Source organism: Ruditapes philippinarum, unplaced genomic scaffold (genome assembly GCF_026571515.1).
Source record: "Ruditapes philippinarum isolate M1 unplaced genomic scaffold, ASM2657151v2 ctg1362_1_1_1_1, whole genome shotgun sequence".
Lineage (NCBI taxonomy): Eukaryota > Metazoa > Mollusca > Bivalvia > Venerida > Veneridae > Ruditapes > Ruditapes philippinarum.
In genome coordinates this window covers 773732-797904 of record NW_026859423.1, presented here as the reverse complement: position 1 = coordinate 797904, position 24173 = coordinate 773732, and the positions used below count along the sequence as shown (strand labels likewise).

The window sequence follows — 24173 nt, the reverse complement described above, 5'->3', positions numbered from 1 at the left end:
ATTGCTTTTTTTTTTGTCCGTTGCATTTTCCTTGTCAGGAGCATAACTTGAAGACTAATGGTTGGAATTCAATATAACTACATACAATGGTCAAGCACATTGAGAGGAAGTGCAGTGCGTAAGAAACATAACTCTATCTTGACTAATTACAGAGTTATTGCCCTTTGTTACTTTTCCTTGTCCGTGGCATAACTTGAAAACTACTGGTTGGAATTCAAAACAACTTCATACAATTGTCAAACACAATAAGGGGAAGTGCAGTGCCCAAGAACCATAACTCTATCTAAAGTAATTACAGAGTTATTGCCCTTTGTTGCTTTTCCATTGCCTTCTTTTTTTTTGTCCGGACCATAACTTGAAGACTAATGGTTTGAATTCAATATAACTACATGCAATGGTCAAGCACATTGAGAGGAAGTGCAGTGCATAAGAACCATAACTCTATCTAAAGTAATTACAGAGTTATTGCCCTTTATTACTTTTCCAGTGCTTTCTTTTGTCCGGACCATAACTTGAAGACTAATTGTTGCAATTCATTATAACTTCATACAATGGTCCAGCACATTGAGAGGAAGTGCAGTGCACAAGAACCATAACTCCATTTTGACTTATTACAGAGTTACTGCCCTTTGTTTCTTTTCCTTGTCCAGAGCATGACTTTAAAACTACTGGTTGGAATTCAAAACAACTTCATACAATGGCCAAGCACAATAAGGGGAAGTGCAGTGCACAAGAACCATAACTCCATCTTGACTAATTACAGAGTTATTGCCCTTTGTTTACTTTTCATTGCTTTCTTTTGTCCGGACCATAACTTGAAGATTTATTGTTGGAATTCATTATAACTTCATACAATGGTCAAGCACAATAAGGGGAAGTGCAGTGCACAGAACCATAACTCCATCTTGACTAATTACAGAGTTATTGCCCTTTGTTACTTTTCCTTGTCCAGAGCATAACTTGAAAAACTACTGTTTGGAATTCAGTACAACTTCATACAGTTGTCAAGGACATTAAAAAGGAAGTGCATTGCACAAGAGCCATAACTCCATTTTGACAAAAATACAGAGTTACTGCCCTTTGATACTTTTCCTTGTCCGGAGCATAACTTAAAACGTACTGGTTGGAATTCAAAACAACTTCATACAATGGTCAAGCACAATAAGAGGAAGTGCAGTGCACAAGAACTATAACTCTATCTTCAGTATTTATAGAGTTATTGCCCTTTGTTCCTTTTCTTTGTCTTTCTGGACTTATTACAGAGTAATTCAATTAAACTTCATCAATGGCCAACCACATTGAAAGGAAATGCAATATACATGAACCACAATTATCTTTAATTGCCCACAACCATAACTCTATGTTTCAATTCTATTACAAGGTATTCTGTTACTAGTAACATCCTCATTTCCGAAGCAGACTTGTGGGGGTATTAATCACATTTAGTGATAGTTCTAGTTTCCTTTGCTTCCGAGAAATCTCCCCTTTCCAGACCTTTGTGGCATATTCTGCATACACAAATTTGTTAATTATATACATGAATATCAGCCTTATTAAAATTATTATTAATTTATTTTATTTCAGAAATAAAAGAGTGTTACAACAGCACTGCAGCTGTTTCAGACTGGCCATTAGATTTTGGAATTACGCTGTGTTATAATGAATTTAAAATTGGAACCATTCTGTAGTTATCTGACCTTGCCATCATGCATGGACAGCATATGGACTACTATCTAGATCCAGTCATGGGGAAAGGTAAAAAAAATCTTCACTATATTATATTTATATCCTGAATAATAAAAGTCTGCAAAGTCATCTCTATTTATTTCCCTTATACTGTTTGAATATGAATCCGGCTTATTGAAAGTGTTTGGTTATACTTTATGGAAAGTGTTTGGTTCTACTAAGGTGCTTGTTCTTACCTGAAAGAAATAATGCACGGAGGGGCACCTGGGATCTTCCACCAGGAAAACTTGAAAAGTCACCATATGACCTTGTGCAGTGTTGGTGCAATGTAAATCCTCCCCCTACACCCAAACAAATCTTTTTGAAAATACATATTACAAGTGATATATTCTCACATCATCATAAATAATCTCTTTTGGTGACAGTTTTATTGTTCATGTGAATTATAGTTATATAGGCTGCTTGAAAAAGAAGGGTTTAAACCCTCAAAATGTCAAAGAACGTAAATATTTTTTTTTAATGAACAGATTATTGTTATTTTATTAATATTTGTCCAGTACATAAAAAAACTATAGTAAAAAGGTATTGAAAGAGTGATTTAAACAGAATGGTTTATATATTATCTGTGCCTATGAATGATTTAATCTTATAAAAGCTTCTTGTGTCACTTGCTACAGAGTAGATGCAACATATGCTACAAAGTAGCTGTAACATAAATGACCCCTCCATATAACTGTTTAACTTGCTTATCATCAAGCATCATAAATGATCATGAACCGCTTTTATATTATCTGAATGAAAACTACTGGTATTTCAGATACATATTATTAAATGTTACTTTCCTACACAGAATTTAGCCATAAATTGGTCTAATAGTTGGTTTAAACATATTTATTTATGCTTGATTGCGAAACAAGTTTTTGCAACCTATATTAATCATATTAATTACTCATATTAATTCGAGTCTGCTTCCTGGAACCAACCAGTACTGGTGTCATATGAAGAAACATGGTCATAACCCGAATAGGGCTCGAACCCATGATCTCTGGGTTGAGAGGCAGACACCTTAACCACTAGGCCACTGCTCCCCTTAAATCTAATAGTTAGTATGCTGTTTTGTGTAGGACAAACTTTTTTGTCTTAAAGGCTTGAATAGATAAGCCCCTTACCCCTTGTCCATGCATCTGTGAATCTGTCAGGCAGTGTATGTACACTGATAAAATAGTAAAATGTAGGGGCATGCATGGTCAACATGACAGAGTTACCCTGATAGTTAATTAGAGTTACCATGAAAAGTTTACTGTGATCAGTAAATTAGAGTTACCATGAAAAGTTTACTGTGATCAGTTAATTAGAGTTACCATGAAAAGTTTACTGTGATCAGTTAATTAGAGTTACCATGAAAAGTTTACTGTGATCAGTAAATTAGAGTTACCATGAAAAGTTTACTGTGATCAGTAAATTAGAGTTACCATGAAAAGTTTACTGTGATCAGTAAATTAGAGTTACCATGAAAGTTTATTACAGTTAATAGGCCAGGGTTGAAGAATCAAGAAGTTCTATTGAACAACTTCATTCTGCACCTATTCCTTCCTTTAAGTCAAGTGCAAACTAAAAGTTATGGATGAATAATATTCCATCTGAACTTTGAGTATATTAATAAATCTCTTTGTTTCACCTTAGTGCAGTAATGGATTAATTCCTATAAAATTATATAAGGCATTAACCCGTTCTTGAACTAAGGTGATGATATATCAACAGTTAATTAAAACAAATGTAAAATTAATGTTATTAGAAAAACAGAGTTTGTTTTCATTATAAAAATATATCCATGCATTAGTGTTAATGAAGAATTTAAGTAATGAGTGAATTTAAAATGAGATAATTAAAATGAGAGAATTTAAAATGAAGTTTGTGTTGATTAAAATGTTCCTATTGATTTAACAGCATCACTTTTAATTTAGTAATTTGAAATTTAACCTGAATTCTTAGTATCTGAGTATATCATCCTGATTATAGATTTGTGAAAGTTACAGATTATAAATCATCTGAAATACAAAATCAAATTTTAATAAAAGAGAAGTTTTTAAGCACGATTAGATTGGATATTTAATATTCGAGATTCGTTTCAGGGAATAATAAAATAAACGCTCTTTGATGCAGTATTATTCCCCATGATGAATGCTGATGAATGCGTAGGATAAATCTTAAGATAGATTGTGATGAAGACATTTTTCAAGCTGGCACATTAATCCTATTTATGTGTCATTTAATGGGGAACAGTAAGAACGTCCTGACATTCTACCAAACAACAGATCTCCCACTATGTGCTTAATGTTTGCAGGCAAAAATCAATTTTGTCTGACGGAGGAAAAATTCTAAATTAGAAAACAAGAAAGTTATTTGGAATCTGTCTTGTTGTAATAAGAGAATATAGGGGATTCGTCTTGGAAAGATTGTGTTTCTAAGTATCACGGTGATATTTCAATTATACGATTACATTTTATATTTGTTTTAATATATCTTTACCTTACATGGAGCCTGTAAGTTTCTTTGTATATGAATGATTGCTCTCTGTATATTCCTGTGTTACTTAAAAACCAAAATGTTGAGCTCTTCTGATTTGAAGAAAAGGTTGAGCTATTTATAACAATTGCTGTATAGTTGTTTTCATGAAAAATCTTAAATGAAGACCATAAATTATCTCCAACAATTTTAAAAGTATCAACATGAACAATTTTAAGTACTTAATAATCATGATGAGATGTAGTTGTAAGACAAGGGGCATAATTCTCAAAACAATGTGTTAGGAGTTATCCCTTGTTTAACTGAGTGTTTGTCAAGAGAATGGTTTCAAAACTAAAAATTAATAACATCAGCATGAAACTTAGAATACTTGTTTATCATGACTTAAAGAAGAGCTTTTAGACTTCTGAAAACAATTGTTTTTATAATTATGCATTATTTATATGTCCGTAAGAATATTGGCATATATTGTTAAGCACCAGGTCATCCGTGAGTTTTGACAAGTTTGACCTTCCTCAGGCCAAGGTCAAGGTCTTTTGAACTGTTAGTAGGAAATTAACTGTTAGTTAGTAAGTAACTCAGAGATTATGTGCAGACCACAAGTTTGGGCTTCCTGAGATAAAAAATTGCCCTGTCCCTTGCTTTATAAAATCTTATATAGGGAAATACATTTGAGACTTATTTTGTGAAACTACAAAGCCCTGCAGAACTAAGATTTGATTTTTTGCATTAATTTTAGCTTTACCTTGTGGACTTTTACAAAACCAATATAAATTATGCCCCTTCGGTTAATATTGACTCTGACTGAGGGGTCACTTGATACTTTCATTTTAACAAGTAAGAATTTATTGACAGCATTAATTCGAGAAGTGTCTGTAGTTAAATTCTTGCACTCAAAATCTGTTATTTTCCCCTTTCAAATCCTGCCAGGGAGTTTAGGGACTTTCATATGAGGAAGCTATCCAGCTAGCTTACCTAACTTCTAGTGCTTTTCCCAGATGCTGGCTAAATGTGCCTGAAATTATGCTTGGAGAGACTCCTTCATGTAATGAATTATTCTCTCACCAGTAAACCTGAAAATTAGTCTTATGATCTTTACTTACTTTATTGTTGGACTTTAAACACAATAAAAAATAAAAACTTTGAAAAAGGGTAGTGAATACTCGAAACAGTTGGTTTTAAATTTTTAAACTTGTTCCGCAGTTTTCCTATGTTCTATTCACATTATTTACTGTTGTGAAAATAATAAAATGTCCAAATCTGTTCACATTGAAATTAAAAAACAAACAATGATTGAATTTAAAAATTCATAATATTTCCTGGTTTTTAGTTTTGACTTGTTACAGGGATTACCTGTCTTGAAAAGAATTAGCCTGTAAATGTGCTTGATTTAGTCAAGGTGAAAACCAGAAACCTACGTAAGAGCTATAAAAGGTTACAAAAATGCTAGTTTTATATTAATAGGATATTTTTAATCAAACTCAAACAAAAGAACTTTTCCCATATATAGCCATGTCTAAATTTTGTATTTCCTGTTATAGATGTTTTATTAATACATAAGACACGTCAAAGCCATGTACATGATCACGGAAAAGAAATAATTAAAATGGCAGCGGATGTTAGTTGTATGCTAATGAGACATTTTAAATCTGACTCAGAAAAAATGTTTTCTGTGAATGTCAAAACTTCTTCCATATACGGTCTGTCTAATAATTCTGTATTTCCCGTTGTAGGTTTAAAGCTTTTTCTACATGTACAAAAGATTAACAGGAACTTGAGTCAGGGCCTAAAAATGCAAATGGAAGAGGTCTAGTCTATACCCATACAGATTGTAAACAGAAAACTTAAGTTAAAGTGTTTTATCAAGCTATAGAATAATTGTTTGAATTCAAAGAAGAATACCTGAAAATTGCTGGTAATTGAAAGAAATAGGGTACTCATAGACTTGCCTCAAAAGCAAATGGCATATGCTGTCATTGCTAAATTGTTAAAACCTTAACTTAAAACTGCATGATGTTGTGTGCCCAAACATTTTATTGTGTTCATGTAAAATATTCAGGAGTGTTATAACACAAGACACTCTTTGTTACAACTTTTTAGAGAAACAACCATTATTAGATCAACACTATAATTTTAATGTTGATAAATCTATAAGAATATTTCATATTAATAGTTTTATTATACAATAGATCAACTAAAAAGTCACAAAAGAAAAAAAGCCATAGCAAAAGAGGTGTATATACTGTTACAATTAATGGCTGGAAGTCCTGACAGAAAAAAAAAACAACAACATATCACAGGAATACGTCTTAACTAAACATCAAGTGTAAACCTTCAGAAAAGTAAAGAAATAAAAAAAAAAGATATTAAAATATTGTCCATTCCCAACACACCAATTATTGATACAGAAATGATTTTAAGAGAAAAAAAAAAACATTGATTTCATCTTAATCATTATAAAGGATGATAATTATTATATATATATCTTCTATTCAGTTTTGTGTCACACACAGATGTATATTTACAATTTAATAATTAAATATTAATTTTCAAATAATCTTTCTAATAATTGTTGTTTCCTTTTGATTAGATTGTTTCTGATAAATGTACATTCATGCCCCAATTCCTTTCATTGTGTACATTTTGTATGTTACCTATACATATTGAGTGTATAGTCAAGCATACTGTGTATTGATATAAACAACTTGTGCTAAAAATAGCACAGAAAAATACCGTGAACTTTTGACCTAGCTGTGACCTAGGGAAGGCAAGATTTTCTGTTTGAGTAGCCAACCTTCAATTTAGCTTTGACAATATATCTTGTTTCTGATCCAAACTGACCGCCATATTTTAGACCACATGTGCTAACTTTGAAAGGCTGTAGACAAACTTACGTCTGTGGTATATTGGATTTTTGTTTGCTATTAAAAATGTTTATTGTGCGGATACGTTTATTCAGTAAAGAGGCATGCTGTAAAAGTACGGCTTTCTGCATTGATTTATAAAATAATGTAACCTTGGGATTTATATATTGGTAAAATATGTTTTATTCTATAGTTTTATATGTTTTTTATTGAAACAGAAAAGCATGTGCCCTGAAGGGTTTTTCTATTATCTCCGTTCAAATCAAGAATTGAATTATAGATAGAAGTTCATGAAGTGACCGTATAAAACAATTGTTAATGTTGACATATTTGTGAGATTGTTTACAAAGTTAAATAATAGACATTTATGACAGATAGATACTGATTTAAATGGTAAACGATATAAGATCAATTAAGCTACATTTATAATGCAAAAGTGTATACAGTGTATATACATGTGTATATATATATATACCTGCAAACTATGCAAATACATGTACTCCAGGGCCCTGAATTTTAAAGGCACATCAAGCCTCTGAAATGAATATCTTTTCTTTTTCCTGACGGAAGGGCAGACATGTATTTCATAATGCTGTAATTATATGTTTTGAGGAAGATTAAAGCACTGAATGTGAAATAATTTGTGATTTAGGTTAAGCAAAATGTAAACAAACTGGTATTTGACTTAAATACTAAATATTAAGTTACAAATTATAACGTCACTAACTGCTAAAACAAATGCTGAAGGAAACCCGGCAAAAGTAATGTTATTTGTTTTTTTTTCTGTTTTTTATGCTGATTTTAACACATTTTTGGACATAATCTCGGTGGTCAATCTACCTACCAGGCTTTTGTCGATAACTTAAACAAGTAATATCCAATTTATCTGTAGATTTGGTGTGTACTAATCCCACATGATTTCAGAACCAGGGGCGATAACAGATGACCATTAGACTCAATGTCCGAGATAAATTAGGTCAACTGTCAAACAAATTTTGCCTCACCTGAGGTTCCAACCAGTGACATTTTATAACAATTGCCATGCTGGACTTTGTGAGCTGAGTTGGCAGACATATTGCTGATCAGTACCTTTTTATGCCCCCCCCCCCCCCCCCATGAAATGGTTGTCCTTCCATCATGGACCGTTCCGGTTTTTTGTAGCATAACATTTAGCCAAACCTTTTCCATTCAATGCTAGGTCAATTGCTCACAAACAGTATCACAAACATAAGCACGTGTTCTTTTGTGCAAACCAGGTCAACCAGTGACTATGTATTATCTCAGTGTAGCGATTGGATAACAAGTTAGCCAATTTACATTAAACTGTAAACACGGGAACGGTCCATTCTGTCCTTTTCGTCATCATTTGAGGTTTCCCTAAAAAAAGTTCCCTCCCAATTGATCCCTTTCATACTTTACTCACTAAATTATTTTTTTTTCTCCATGAGTATTATGATTGAAACACTTCTTTTTCATTTTTTTTAAATATTTTTTTCAATGTGCAGCCTGACCGAGACTCAAACCTGAGACCCTCGGAATACTATGCTGCGGCTTTACTGACTGAGCTATCCGGCCTCTAGTCCAATTTATTGTACTGCGCGACGAGATGTGCTATTTTCGTATCTGGGCAATATCTCGCTAAAGCAAGATTCTGCCCCAGAACAAAAATATCTCAGAATCAATTATAAGCTTTGGCACGACAATATATTTTGACTATCCGGCCGCCTACAAACTGCCTCCCCTGATTAGAGAACAATACAATACCATGACATAATCATTGTCGGAATAATTTGGGATTTGAACATACCACAATTTTGGGTGTCCTGAAGAGTTTTTCAACATTATTTTTACCCCATCTTACTACTATGTTTACCTCTTAGCCCTAATTGTTCTGGAATTTCATTCATTACACCCATTATCAGGAGATTAATCATAATTTGGCAATCTGTTACTAAGATTTGCTTTTTTCATCTTATTTTAATTGGTGTTGTACTTCAAAATCCTACTGTCTGTTGAGGCCTTTAGATATTTAGAATGAAACACTATATTGTTGACCTCTGACCTCTACTAAAATTATAGCCCTGAGGCTAAATTGGCTCCACACATGAGGAGGTGGGGGTCATGGATTTATCTTATATCTATATCAACCAGTGACTTCCTTTGCAACCATTGACTTTCCATAGTAACCATTGACTTTCCATAGCAAACAGTGACTTACATAGCAACCAGTGAAATTATTTTTGATTACTTTTATCAACCAGCAATTTGTTGTAAGTACTGATACAGGAATATTATTTGAAAAATGTTTTTGGATATTTTTTTGTTTTTTCTTTCTAGTTTACTAGCTTGAGGTACTTGATGATTGAACATTAATGTAACAAAAATCATATATCCAACATAGAAAATAGACATCAAAGTTTGCAACACTTATTGCTAGATCCAATTAGATTTTCAAGTCTTCAGCTTGCATAGATTTGCTCTTACAGAAAAAGCTTAAGGTAAGCCTGTTTTGTCAGAGAAAACTAAATGAGTGTCCAGTTACACTATATATATAATATTGTGTACTGACTGACCTGGGGAGTAATAATAGGCTGGCAATATGAGATGATTTCTATGACAGTTAAGCTCAATGCCCACACATTGTCTAATAACAGTGTTCAACATCCCTTCAATGTCCAGTTACACTTACAAGGTCCCCAAATCTTTTTTAGTCCCCTACCGGTTTACCGGAGGGGACTTTAGGTTTACCCTCCGTCCGTCTGTCCGTCCATCCATCAGTCCGTTTTTTTTTCTTCCTATGTTGAAAATTCTGGTTGCTATGGCAACAAATAGACTGTAAATATGGCAAATTTTACACATAACCTGGATCCCGCGATAACACAAAAAGTACTGAAAATATTTTAATGAAACTTAATATATGGATAGATGGCAGTATGTAGATTATGCACGCCTTTTTCTTTTTTTCCTATGCTGAAAATTCTGGTTGCTATGGCAACAAATAGACTGAAAATATGGCAAATTTTACACATAACCTGGATCCTGCGATAACACAAAAAGTACTGACAATATTTTTATGAAACTTGACATATGGGTAGATGGCAGTATGGAAATTATGAACATCCTTTTCTTATCTTCCTATGTTGAAAATTCTGGTTGCTATGGCAACAAATAGACTGAATTTCAAGATTTCTGATTCTAGTTTTTAAGTTTTTTCACTATAAGTTCTTTATTTCTTAAGGTATTTTCTTCAAACTTTAAATATAAGTTGCTAGTCATCAACCACATCATCTGTGACAATGTTTACAACTCTAGGACAAAATTTATCAGAATTACCTCCCAAGACTATTTCCAGAATTATGCCCCTTTTTGTACTTTTTTGAGAAATTGGTAATTTTTACTCCAACTTCTTCAATCATGATAGGATTTTCTTCAAACTCCCACATCATAATAATAATTATGACAAGGTTTATAAATCTAGCATCCATATTTCCAGAATAATCTCCTCCTTAAACTTTTAATTTTTCCTATTCGTTCTTTTAACTTTCATTTACTTCAAATTCAAAATAAACATTCATTATTCATACCTTCATTACTAATTGTTCTTTGTTACACTCACATCACGTATGACATCTTGCATCTTTATTTCAAGAGTTATCTCCTTTTTAAGAATTTTGCCTTTTTTAAAATGTTATATTTTGATAACAGGGATGTTTAAAAATTAACTTTAGACTGTCCTTCAGTCCGTCTGACTGTCTGTACATAAAAACTGTTTCCTGTGATCACTTTTAAAGAACTTTTTCAACAAATTTACTTAAAATAGAAACATAAGTTAATGGCCAATGGCCCTTCAGAATGTTGCTGGGGTTCTAACCGGTAGGGGACTTATGGATTGCTTGCAATACTATGATAATTGCTTGTTTTTTGGGGGGTGGGGGGCAGTACTTATACCTGCCGGAGGTGGAATTTTTATGTCCAGTTCATTGGCTTGTGGAATTTCAAGTCATTTTTGCTGAACAATATGGTGATAATTACCTGTTAATTTCATTGCAAAGGCAATAAGTGGAAAACCCTTGTACTGCGATGTATTCTGTAATATTTGACATTGTTCGATAAAAAAATATTATATTTATAATGACTGCAAGCTGAGACACTGTATCAGTGATCCATTGGTGTTTTATCTGTTGTTATCCACAATTTCTTTAAAAACAATCTTCCCATAAACCACATTAGTTTGGTTTTGGCCGGTAGCATGCTCTTTCCAGTACCTTCCATGAACTTCTTCAGTCAAACCAAGCCTGTAACATTTCAGTTTTGGGCGTTCTTTATCTTTTGCTGACCCACTACAAGTTATATTAATGGTTCCAACCTGATGCATAAATCTGTCACAAGAGCTAATATAAATAGAATAAAAAAATATGTAGTCTTTGAAATCTACTCTTCCATTTTCAGAGAATGCCTAGAGCTTAGATATTTTTCACCAAGCATAACCTTTACACAGTGATCCTCTACAAAAGTTAATCTTGCCTCTAAGGATCAAAATTGGCTCTTTAAACATAAGAATTATATGGGCATATACATTTAAGTGTTCTTTTCGAAACAACAAGGAACAACATTGCTCATAGCTTTCTGATATTAAGCATGTAGCACTGTCTAGACCTTTCCAAAATGTTTTATAAATCATGCCCTTTGGGTTAAAATGGCCTGTCCCAAGGGGTCACTTAGTTTACATAAACTTGTATAGTAGAACTTTTCCCCTTTAACAGAAATGACCAGTATATACATATTTGGCATAAAACATCACCTTGTGTGATTTTTTTACGTAAGTTACCTAATAAGTATTGCATCCTGGGGTTGAGATCGATTTAGAACCAGACTTTAAGGGTCACTAAGTTTATATACATTAACTGAATTATTTAGGAATAGACATTTCTAGCAGGGTTTTAAGATTGAATGCAAATAAAACTGTTTAATGTACAATACTGATAGTATTTTAGTATTTTAAATTTTTTATAATATTTTGTACAGAAGAGATTTTAAAAAAAAAGCACAAATGCAAAAAATAAGTCAAGGGTCAGTTAGTTCAAAGAGTTGGCATATTGGTCTGTCTTCGTAATTCACAAAGGTCAGTTGGTACAGTGACAGAAGATCTACCTATGTATTATGATAAACACTTAATATTGTCAAAGATTCTTTCCATTGTCAAAGGTACTAATGCCGATTTAATATTCTTTGAAATGTCCAGTCATATACTGACAATAGACTTTTCAAGTTTAGATACAGATTTATTGTTTCTGTTGTGATGTTTGAATGCACGCAGTATATAAAAAAACAGGATTCTTACATAAGAATACAAGGATAATTAGAATGACTGTGAAAATGAAATTATGATTAAAAAGATACTGGATTGAATGTAAATTGTATATTTGACATTTTAAAAGAAAAGAATATATTGAATATATTAGACTGTGATGATAACTAGTATGTCAGAATCAAAACATATATTGGACTGTTTGTAATTATAATAAGTCATTATAAAAAAGAATTGGATTGTATATATATATATAATATTGGACTGTTTGTATTAAGTCAGAATAAATAAAGAATTAGACTGTTTGTAATTGTAAGACAGAATAAAAAAGGAATATTGGGCTGTTGGAATTGAAAAGGAGTATTGGACTGTTTGTAATTAGTCCAAATGAAGAAAGATATTGGACTTTTTGTAGTTGTAAGTCAAAATAAACTGTTAATGTTATTGTAAGTCAGAATGAAGAAAGATTACATGATAGAACTGTTTGTTATCAGCTGAATAAAAGAGTAAATATATAAGGTATTATTATTAATAATCTTTATCTTTTTAAACATTCATATTCTGTTACTTTAAATAGTCTGAGATGTTTTTATCTTTTGAGGATTTCTGGAGAACTGATCAAAAACATTATGTAATCAATGTGATAGTGTATATATACGTAAGCTTTAAAAAGGTTTTTGAAGTGGAAGTGATAATATTAACAGTTGCTTTAAACTTCATGGCAACATTTTAAATAACAGTTTGAGTTTTCAGTTATGAATTAAAATACATTTGACAGACTTATTGTAAAGGTAGAGAAATAGCACACCATTAATTTTGTAAATTGATTCATAATATCACAGTTCACAAAATGTATGACAGGTAACCATTTACACAAACAAGTAGTTTTGTAACAATAATCTATGAGCTGTGACCTTTATACTTTTGCCAATTCCATTCATCAGAGACCAGAGGTGTTTGCATTTAGTACAACAACAGGGGTGTAAAATCAATTGTTTAGATGTAATTCTGTCCAAACTTTCCTTTATAAATATCAGAGGGACAAGTTGAAAAAAATGCCTCAGATAAAACAGACATTGGGTTTGTCAAAGTCAGATGGCCCTGAATATTTAAAGCTTTCCCCGTCTGGGCACTTGTGAGTAGTTAAGGATTAAAATGACCAATGAAAATCCTAGATTTATTCAGTTCTGCCCTTTTGCATTTGAATTTAGAAAGTCTATTCAGCAACAAACAGCCCTTGGCTGAAAACTAAAGATCAAAACTGATAGAATTGACATATCATAATCATGGGCTTGATTAAATGCTGTCATAATTTGATTGAAGTAAAAACACAGTGATACAGCAGATCTCAATGTAAATTTTCCTTTTTGTATATTTTTAAAGCTGCAGCATATGTGACATTTTCCAAGTAAATCAAATGCTCATGTATTCAGTTGGTGTCTCAATATGTTACATTATAACAGTTATATACATAATTATGTAGATGTTGATTAAATTGCAAATATTGGTTAAATGTCTTAAAAAAAGATGTACAATGCATGATTGTATATCATACATTAAAGATCCTTGAATATTAACATTCACAGAGGTTGCAGGAAAAATATACATGTAGATAGTTATTTATATCACAACTTTGTTACCGTTATTATTCAGAGCTTGTGAAGGTTATGCACCAATATAAAAGCCGTTATGTAATTGCAAATTTCCGGTGCCTTTTGAACTTTGTTACCGTTATTATTCAGAGCTTGTGAAGGTTATACACCAATATAAAAGCCGTTATGTAATTGCAAATTTCCGGTGCCTTTTGATGCGGTACATTATTTTCACGCATGAGTGTGCACAGTGACCTTCCACATCTTAAGCGATTCAAAGTAGGAGACTGTTACCATTTGACCTTGGACTGAGCTAGGTTTGTCAATGTGATGCAGACTAGACTTGGAGGCAGTTGTTACTTGATATTTTAAGGCAGTTACTTACCATGATTTCTGGAACTCTACCATAATATCTTAAGACTGATATTTGGGACGTCTTTCATTCCCATTGAGAGGGGGGGGAAGGGGGGCTTCTTTATGGTATATTAAAGCAAAGTAAATTGTATCTAAAATTTACATAGTGGAATACAATAAGTTACCTTTAGTTTACATATATCTACAAGTTCCAAGTACTGTATAATGATTAAATAGTATGTGTAAAACTGACATTGATGTTATTCTTTGATAAAACTTTAAATCATTTTATTAATTTAGTTTCATAAAACCTAAGACTTAAATATTTTACTACTCAATTTATTGAGAAGAATTAATTTATTTATATAAATTGTCACATTTACTAGTTATTGGTCACACAAGCTTTTATTGGTCAAGGCCGTGGTGACCATGACCCTTGACCTACTGACCACAAAATCAGCATCTGCTGGCCATGGCCAAGTTAGTGATTTTACATGTTTTAGGTCCGGAGAAAATTTTATACAACATGCAGGACCCTATTGCTTTTTATACCAAATTTTATAAGTGAAGGTGAAATAAACCAGTTTTTTTTTGGTCATACATAACTGATACATTTAATGTGCCCTTTCTGGAGAAAAGTGCACACATTTTTGTATGTTAACTTGTGTACAGGTCATGACTGTTTTGCTCTTTACAGTGAGAATTTTACAGTTCAGTGAGTTCTTTTCAAACTTATGAACTTTATGATAATATTGTGTCAGGTAGTTAAGCTATATGCATATATCACTTTACCTTGAGACATGTTAAACATTGAAAAAATATACCAAACAAAATAATGAAATATGTGCTAATGATACTTGCATAAAGAGATTAATCTGAATTAGACTTTAAATCCATATTTAAAGAGCAACATATGTCAGACAATTACTTTTTCATTACTTGATCCTTTATCCAATTAGTTTTTTTTTTTAAATCTTTGACTTTAAATTTAATATTTTATTTTGTATTTTAATTAGCTCACCTGGGTACAAAGTGCTCACAGATGAGCTTGTGTGTGAGTTGGCAATATGTCAGTTGTCCATGGCTTAAATGTTGTCTGTTGTTTTCCAGAATAACTTAAAGCTAGATATATCTCCATGTTTATAACAAGATTGATTTTGACCATTACTTTCACAGGAGTTATCCTTTAAGATAGACCTGAGCTAACTGGAGCCTTACTTTGGTGAATTTTCTTGTCAATAATGTTGGTGGATTGTTATGACCAGAAAAGCTGTAGGGTCGCCATACAGTATGACCTTTAACCCTTAATCTGGTGGCAACATATTTTGTCCATGCAATCTGTGCAAACTAAGATCAGCCAGCACATCCATGCTATGTTCTGTTTGCTATTCAGTCATTACATTATATTATTTGAAATTTTCACTTAAACAAATAGATGATATTCACCATATTGAAATTTAAGACTTAGCATGTTAAAGGGACTCCACTGATGATTTTTATATTATGACGCGACTCATAATTTTTTGAGATTAATGTGATATGATAAAGGTCTATAATTTGTTTGCAAAATTTTAGATCATTTGTTCACTTTCATTTTGCAGAATAATTAATTATTCTAAGTGTGAAAAAAGACCCAAAATTGAAGGTATTGTAAAGCTTTTCACTGCAATTAATTTCTGAGAAAATTTGAGCTGCGTCATGACAAAATCAACAGAGTGTGTTTGCGACCAACATGGATCCAGACCAGCCTGCGCATCCGCGCAGTCTGATCAGGATCCATGCTGTTCGCTATCAGTTTCTCCACTTGTAATAGAGTTGGTAAGCAAACAGCATGGATCCTGATCAGACTGTGTATATGCGCAAGCTGGTCTGGATCCATGCTGGTCGCAAACGCACTATGTTGGTCTTGTCATGACGCTGCTCATTTTGCAAATCTTTCCATGTTAAATACCCCAACTGATCTTACTGGTAAGAAATACAAATTTTATTTTTTTAAATTTTGACCTCAGTGGAGTTCTTTTTAGGATTGCTGGTAACTGTGTTGTTTTGACTGATAATCCTGAACACAAAAAAAAGTTGTGCTTACACATAAATATGTTATTATTAACTTATCTCTAAACTTAGATATTGTTACAATAATCAAGATGGTTAATTTAAAAATCTAACTTGTGATCATACAACACTGGGCACAGCTGCTGTTTTAGAATAATTGAACTTATTATATGCCTGGCTTCTTTTTCCATGTACTATTAATTAATTGCTTTTATTGATCGTTTTTTTTTATTGCAGGTCAATCTGCACTTTGACATTTTAAAGTACTAGAAATAATTATATCTATACCTTGTTTTATAAATAGCACTTTTTAATTTAGAGTAAGATATATGGACTAAATTATAATTGCCAATCTGCACACATCTTAAAGAGAAAAGGAATATCCTTACTTGCAAGGTTTTTCTTTTAGAATTAGCTTTCGAATGATTATTTTTCAAAAATTTCAATAGTTTTACGAAAACCCGGTGGTTTTCCCTCAGGTTGTTTTGGTTTGTCCCTAAAAATAATGCCCCAAAGGGGGGTACATAAAAAGGTCTTCCTCCCCCTTTAAAAACGGGAAAAATTTCCCCTTTAAATTTTTGCCCTTACTGTCTTAAGCAAAAAACCCAAACAAAAAAAAAAAGAAAGTGTTTAAACCCGAAAACAAAATTTTAATTTATCTAAAAAATTTTAATACAGGAAGAAATTTTAACAAAAATTGATTTTAAAAACTTGATAAAATAAAGTTTAAATTACAGGGGGAATACTTTTGCTTTTGAATTCATTTTTTTAAAAGTATAAAGGGCCTTATAATAAAAAAATTTTAAACCTGCTAAAAGTAATTTTTTTAAATAGTAAATTTCATTTGCTTGCTTCAGATAAGGGAAAAGAGCCCTTTTTAAAAATTTTTTTGGGAAATTTCAATAGGAATACATCTGTAATAATTGAGTTACTAACGGTATAGAGTCTGGTCAGACTGCACAGACATACAGGCCAGCCTGGGTCTATACTGGTGGCAAAGGCTAATAACTTTATAATTCCAGCAAGTTTAGGCTTCAGGTGTAATAGCTGTTAACGCAGTGCTTGCTTTAGGGCCAATATTTGGCCGAACAAATTTCAGCCCATTCATACATTTGAGATAAATTTTATTGTAAGAGAGGGACTAGTTTAAAAAGATAATTGTTACAAATTGTATTACAATTTAACATAAAATAGACTATTTTCTCTGTGTCTAAATTTCCCCCTTTTTAGCTCGACTTTTCTATGAAAAGGGGAGCTATCCTACTCGCCCCGGCGTCGGCGTTGGCGTCACACCTTGGTTAAGTTTTTCGTACCACCCCACTTTATTTCAGAAGTATTACAAGTATGGCTTTGAAACTTACCATACTTGTTCACCATCATAACCTCCATCTACAGACAAGAGTACATAACTCTGTCAAGGTTTTTGACAGAATTATGGCCCTTTTTTGACTTAGAAAGTGTATTGAGCTTGGTTAAGTTTTTTGTTACCACCTCACTTTATTTCAAAACCATTGGAGGTATTGCTTTGAAACTGACCATACTTGTTTACCATCACGACCTTCATCAACAGACAAGAGGACATAACTCTGTCAAGGTTTTTGACAGAATTATGCCCCTTTTTGACTTAGAAAATACATTGAATATGGGTAAAATCCACTTATTGCCTTAACCCTTTGAGATATTGCTTTGAAACTTTTAATGCTATTTCACATCATTACCCCCATCTGTACGCAAGAGAAGGTAACTCTGTCAAGGATTTGTTTTAAAAATTAAGGCCTTTTATCGACTTAGAATCTTGGTTAAGTTTTTAGTACCAGTCCACTTTTTTGACTGAACTGTTTGAGATATTAATTTGAAAGTTGGAATACTTGTTTACAATCATGATTCCCAAACATGTCCAGGAGAAGGTAATTCTGTCAAAGATTTTATTTGAATTATGGCCCTTAACTGTCAATGTTTTGTATTATAGGCAAGCACTAAAAAACTTAAAAAATCTAAAAAAATTCATTCCTATCCACTGAACCTGCAGTGTTCAAGGGTATCACACAATTCAGTAAAATAATTCTTCACTAAATATCTTAATGCTCATGGCCATTGTTCACTTTAAAAATACAGAGATTCTTGTATTGCCTTTTACTGCAAAAACTTTTTTTATTGGCAAGCAATAAAAAAGTCGAGCGCGCTGTCTTACGGACAGCTCTTGTATAACCCCTCCTCAACACAATTTTCCCCTTTTCATGGGCCCTGTCATCATTCCAGGTGATTGGTTTGAGTCTCATGTTCTTCGGTCACGGCGAGGTTTCTCAGATGAGTCCAGTATTGGTTCCAGAATATAAATTAGGAAAAAGATGTACATTGTTAGATAAAATAACAGCCTAACAAAATGAAAATAACGTTGAAATATTGAATATTTTATTGACAGTGTGTAACATGTGCCCAAATGTTTCGGTTTTTGTCTATTCAGATAGTTATAATATGTATAACTCATTTTTAAAAGCAAAGACTGTGTTTATCATATTGTAGTAACAAATTTATTTTGATACCATAATTATTGAGATATGTTTTAAGTTAAAGGAATAACTTGAAGTAAAAGCAGGATTATTTTACACATAGTTGTAGAATGAAGGAACAGGTACATCATTTTCTATTAACAACAGCACTGATGCATGTAGTACAAATATGGTATCATGAATCTTTCATGACTATGAAAATGTCTTATAAATCATTTGTTTCATTATGTTGAAATGACACTGTGTTACCTATGTTGATATGACACTGTGTTACCTATGTTGAAATGACACTGTGTTACCTATGTTGATATGACACTGTGTTACCTATGTTGAAATGACACTGTGTTACCTATGTTGAAATGACACTGTGTTACCTATGTTGAAATGACACTGTGTTACCTATGTTGAAATGACACTGTGTTACCTATGTTGATATGACACTGTGTTACCTATGTTGAAATGACACTGTGTTACCTATGTTGAAATGACACTGTGTTACCTATGTTGAAATGACACTGTGTTACCTATGTTGAAATGACACTGTGTTACCTATGTTGATATGACACTGTGTTACCTATGTTGATATGACACTGTGTTACCTATGTTGAAATGACACTGTGTTACCTATGTTGATTATGACACTGTGTTACCTATGTTGAAATGACACTGTGTTACCTATGTTGAAATGACACTGTGTTACCTATGTTGAAATGACACTGTGTTACCTATGTTGAAATGACACTGTGTTACCTATGTTGAAATGACACTGTGTTACCTATGTTGATATGACACTGTGTTACCTATGTTGAAATGACACTGTTGTTACCTATGTTGAAATGACACTGTGTTACCTATGTTTGAAATGACACTGTGTTACATATGTTGAAATGACACTGTGTTACCTATGTTGAAATGACAGACACTGTGTTACCTATGTTGAAATGACACTGTGTTACCTATGTTGAAATGACAGACACTGTGTTACCTATGTTGAAATGACACTGTGTTACCTATGTTGAAATGACACTGTGTTACCTATGTTGAAATGACACTGTGTTACCTATGTTGATATGACACTGTGTTACCTATGTTGATATGACACTGTGTTACCTATGTTGATATGACACTGTGTTACCTATGTTGAAATGACACTGTGTTACCTATGTTGATATGACACTGTGTTACCTATAATGGAATTTGAGATTGTAAGTTCATAAAGCTTCCAATAAAAGCTATTTTTTCATGCAGAATGAGTTGAGTTTAACTCACCAATGACATTGACAGAAGTTATTCCCAATCTGCATGGTCAATGCTGACCAAGATAATGTAGTAGCAGTCTTATCAGTACTATCTGATTTTTATCTACATTGTTTGCTATTTACTTTTTATATTCAGTGAGTACATATTTTGAAAATTTCTCAAAAATTAACTGTTGTGGTGTTGGTAATTTTCACTCTGGATCATGGCAGTAAGCCACATTGAATTTTCCAGAGCAAATTCAGGCCCCTGCCCCCCCTCCCCCAGCATAAACTCAAGCAGTTTAAAAAATTTTCTAGTTGCCTTACTTTTCCCCAAAAGGAAATGATAAAATTCCGTTTCATGCAAAAAACCAAAGGGAAAACAGTCTAAGGGCTGTAGCAAGGGTTTTATGAAAATGACGCGAAATTGAACATGCCCGGCGGCCCCGGGTTTACAGTCCCGCTCTTTTCCTTTTTGAAGACTAATCGGACTTTTTCAATGTTAAGTGTTTAAAAGTTTTATATTGAAAAATGTACAAGTTCATTTAAGTAAGTGTTTAAAATCAGTCACCACTTCATTACTTAATATTGTAGTATTTTGATCCTAAATTGTCAGAGCTACCACAGTCATGGTTGGTTAAGAATTACTTTTAGTAGTTTTCCAAGACTTTGAAATAATTTATTCATAGTTAATAATATATAAAAAAGATTTTTTGCAATTTTATTTACTCTTCTTTTTATGCCACTGCAGCATCTGCGATGCGGTGGCATATAGCGATTCACCTGTTTGTGTGTGTACCGGTATGTGTTCTATAGATTATATAGTGAACTTAAAAAATCTTCTTGTGAATAGCCACTAGTCCAATTTCAACCAATTTTGGCAGGATTGATCCTTGGGTGAAGGGCTTCCAAAGTTGTTCAAAGAATTTCATTCCATGCAGAAATCTGGTTGCCATGCCAACCAAAAATGAATTATAAGAATAAATTTTAAAAATCTTCTTGGAAAGACCCAAAAGGCCTAGAGCTTAGATATTTTGCATAAGGCATTGTCTGGTAGACCTCTACCAAGATTGTTCAAATTATAGCCCTGGGGTCAAAATCGACCCCGCCCCGGGGGTCATTGATTTTCTCTATATGTACATATGGTAAAAACTTAAAATTCCTTCTTGTAAAGACCCAAAAGGCCTAGAGCTTAGATATTTTGCATAAGGCATTGTCTGGTAGACCCTTACCAAGGTTGTTTAAATTATAGCCCTTAAGGGTCAAAATCAGCCCCACCCCGGGGGTCATTGATTTTCACTATATGTACATATAGTAAAAACTAAAATACCTTCTTGTAAAGACCCAAAAGGCCTAGAGCTTAGATATTTTGCATAAGGCATTGTCTGGTAGACCTCTACCCAGATTATTCAAATTAAGCCATGGGGTCATTGGTTTTCCTTATATGTATATAGTAAAACTTATAGTAAAAACTTAGACAAATGCTAGAGGTTAGATATTTTGCATGAAACATTGTGTAGTGAACCTCTAGCACGATTGGTTTAAAAATTTTAGGGGCCCGGGGTAAAAAATTTCCCCCGCACCGGGGGCATTGAATTTCCAAAATTTACATATTTGTAAAAAAAACAAAAAAACTTATTGTCTGAAGGTTTCAAGGCTTAGTGTTGTAATTTAAAGCTGTGGCCCTAGCATTTTTTTTTCAAAAGCAATCTTTTTCTCTAAATAAATTTAGTGCGGGACATGTGAAACCCTTTTCCCCCAATTGCCCTTAACAGGGTTATTCGGGGTTAAACTGTAACCAAAAAAATAAAAAAAAGTTCATTTTGCATTATTATGACAGGGTTTTAATAGAAAATATTAAAAAAAAAAATGTACCAAAAAGGGAAAGAAAGAGTATAATTAATTATAATGTAGGTTTTATCATTTTTAGTGAAAAGTGCAAAATTTGTTTTTCAACCACAATATCGAGAGACTGCTGTGCGAAGTTTTTGCCAATTTAATAATATAACAAGTACAGATATATGTCTTGAGGATGTAAAAAAGTATGCCTTAGGATACAATTATTTTACCATCTGTCTACCTTTGAATACTATTATATTGTTTTAATGATATTTGATATAGTTTTACTATTAGATAAATAGACTTCAAATTTTTTAAGCAGCAGTCCTGAGACCAGATTCCGGCTAATTTCCATGAAAATTTTGAAAATGTGTAAAAAAGTAAAATATTGTCAAATGAACAAAAAATATAATTTAGCCTACTTGTTGCAAACGGCACTTACAACTGAATGTAAATTACCAAAAAGAGGTAAAAATATGTAATTATAGCCCTGTGTTAGTAACACAGGTAGAGATATGGTGAAAAATAGTGCAAAATTCATCCCTAATTGCACATAACATGGAAATTATTACTTTTAATTTGAATCTTTTAACTTTTCTTAAAAATGCAGTGCAAATTTTCTCAATACTGATTTTCTTGAAATACTATGGCTGCTTCTGGAGGCTTATCCAGCTAGGTAATATTTTCAAACATTATAAGGCTGAAAATTGGCCATGTAGCTTTACAAGATGTCCATGTGACTTAAAAGCCAACACAAAATAAAACAATGCTTTTTGTGGTTGTGGTCAAGGTTATTTAAATGAAAAAAAAAAAAATTTCTTACTTTTCTTCATAGTTGAGCCATATTTTTATGTTCCAGTGGGTCAAAGATCAAACAATTTGGGAAACATCCGTCACTGTAAACCAAAAGTTGTGTTTATTCCCATTGAAGTACAATAAGGTTGACTTTAAAACATTTTCAATTTTTGCCGTTTTGAACCTTTTTAATTTTGCCGTTTTGAACCTTCTTATATTTAATTTCAGATTCTTTCTCAGATTCTTTTTATTTCAACCAATGACTGAAAAAATTTGTTGGAAGTAAGCATTTTCAGGAAATATTATTAAATATTTTAGTTTGTTCTAAAGATAGTAAGTACTTTTATGATTTGAAGACTTATGATTTGGATTCTCAAATATTGAATAAATGTAAATCAGTGGTTGTGTATAATATAATGCTGTGCCATTCAATACTTTTTTCTTTCTCCTGTATCAGCGTCATCGCATTTTCTTCTATTTCAAAAATGACGCCTGGAGCTTCAAGTTTCTACTGAATGGAGAAATTCCTCCCACAGAAATTTCAGTATGTAGCTATAGAAAGTTGTTAAATGTCACTTTGAGCTTAGATTATATTGATTTACTCTGTGAGGGAAGTAAATTAAATCCTGGTAATATCTCCTGTAATGCTGTACGCACTGCTCTGTTTAGGTTTGCTATGTTGTGGCAATGGTTATTACACATGTACAGAGGATATTTGTGTGTTTAAGTGAATATGGAATGATGTATCTTACTAAGAAGCAAAAAATATTCAATATTATCAACAGTGCTAAGCATGCACGGATGCAGATGGGGGTAGGGGTGGGGGCATGACTCCCTCTTGGTCTTTGGCTAGTATATGAATCCCCTCTGATATCAATCAGGCTTTTTAGGGAAAATCATGCTACAACTAATGAAAATCTTTGTCTCTTGATCCACACTTATTGTAAAGAATGAGTGAGAGATATACAACTGCCATTGGCATTATGAAATCATCCAACAGTTGACAAAAATAAAAATTGGAACATAATTTGATTGGGAATATGACCTAACATACAGAATTGACCAAAACACCTTAGCAGTCTTGTTAATCCTTTCAAGTACATGTACACTGAATCGGTTGAAATTTCAAGCCCTTCAGGCTAGTTTGACATTTCACAAATTAAGAAAGTACAGTATTTTTCAGAGCTTAAATTCCCTGGAGAGTTCAAAATCCAAACAATGTCAAGTTCATGACACAATTTTTGCAGACTAAATGTTCATGAACTTCTTTTACACTTTGGTTATTATGATATCTAATCCATGTATCTTTTGGTATTGCTGCATTTTAACGTCTAAACTATTAGTTTATAAATTAATTGATTAATTAGTGTAATGGATTTGCCCTGCTTTGAATTTGGAATGGTCCAGCT

General features: G+C 32.6%; 1 protein-coding gene across 2 annotated transcripts in view; it reads left to right on the top strand.

Moving 5' to 3' along the window:
• Window positions 1-1021: 1021 nt before the first annotated feature.
• The window catches only part of LOC132756467 (ecdysone receptor-like), a 64520-nt gene continuing 41368 nt past the window's right edge, over window positions 1022-24173 (top strand). The window contains exon 1 of one of the 2 annotated variants that reach the window (XM_060747545.1): window positions 1022-1755. In XM_060747545.1, the coding sequence (XP_060603528.1) occupies window positions 1707-1755 (49 nt within the window). In that variant the 5' untranslated portion in view covers window positions 1022-1706. Of the gene's footprint in view, window positions 1756-6953; window positions 7247-24173 lie in introns of those variants that run through there. The other variant, XM_060747546.1, reaches the window with a different exon arrangement.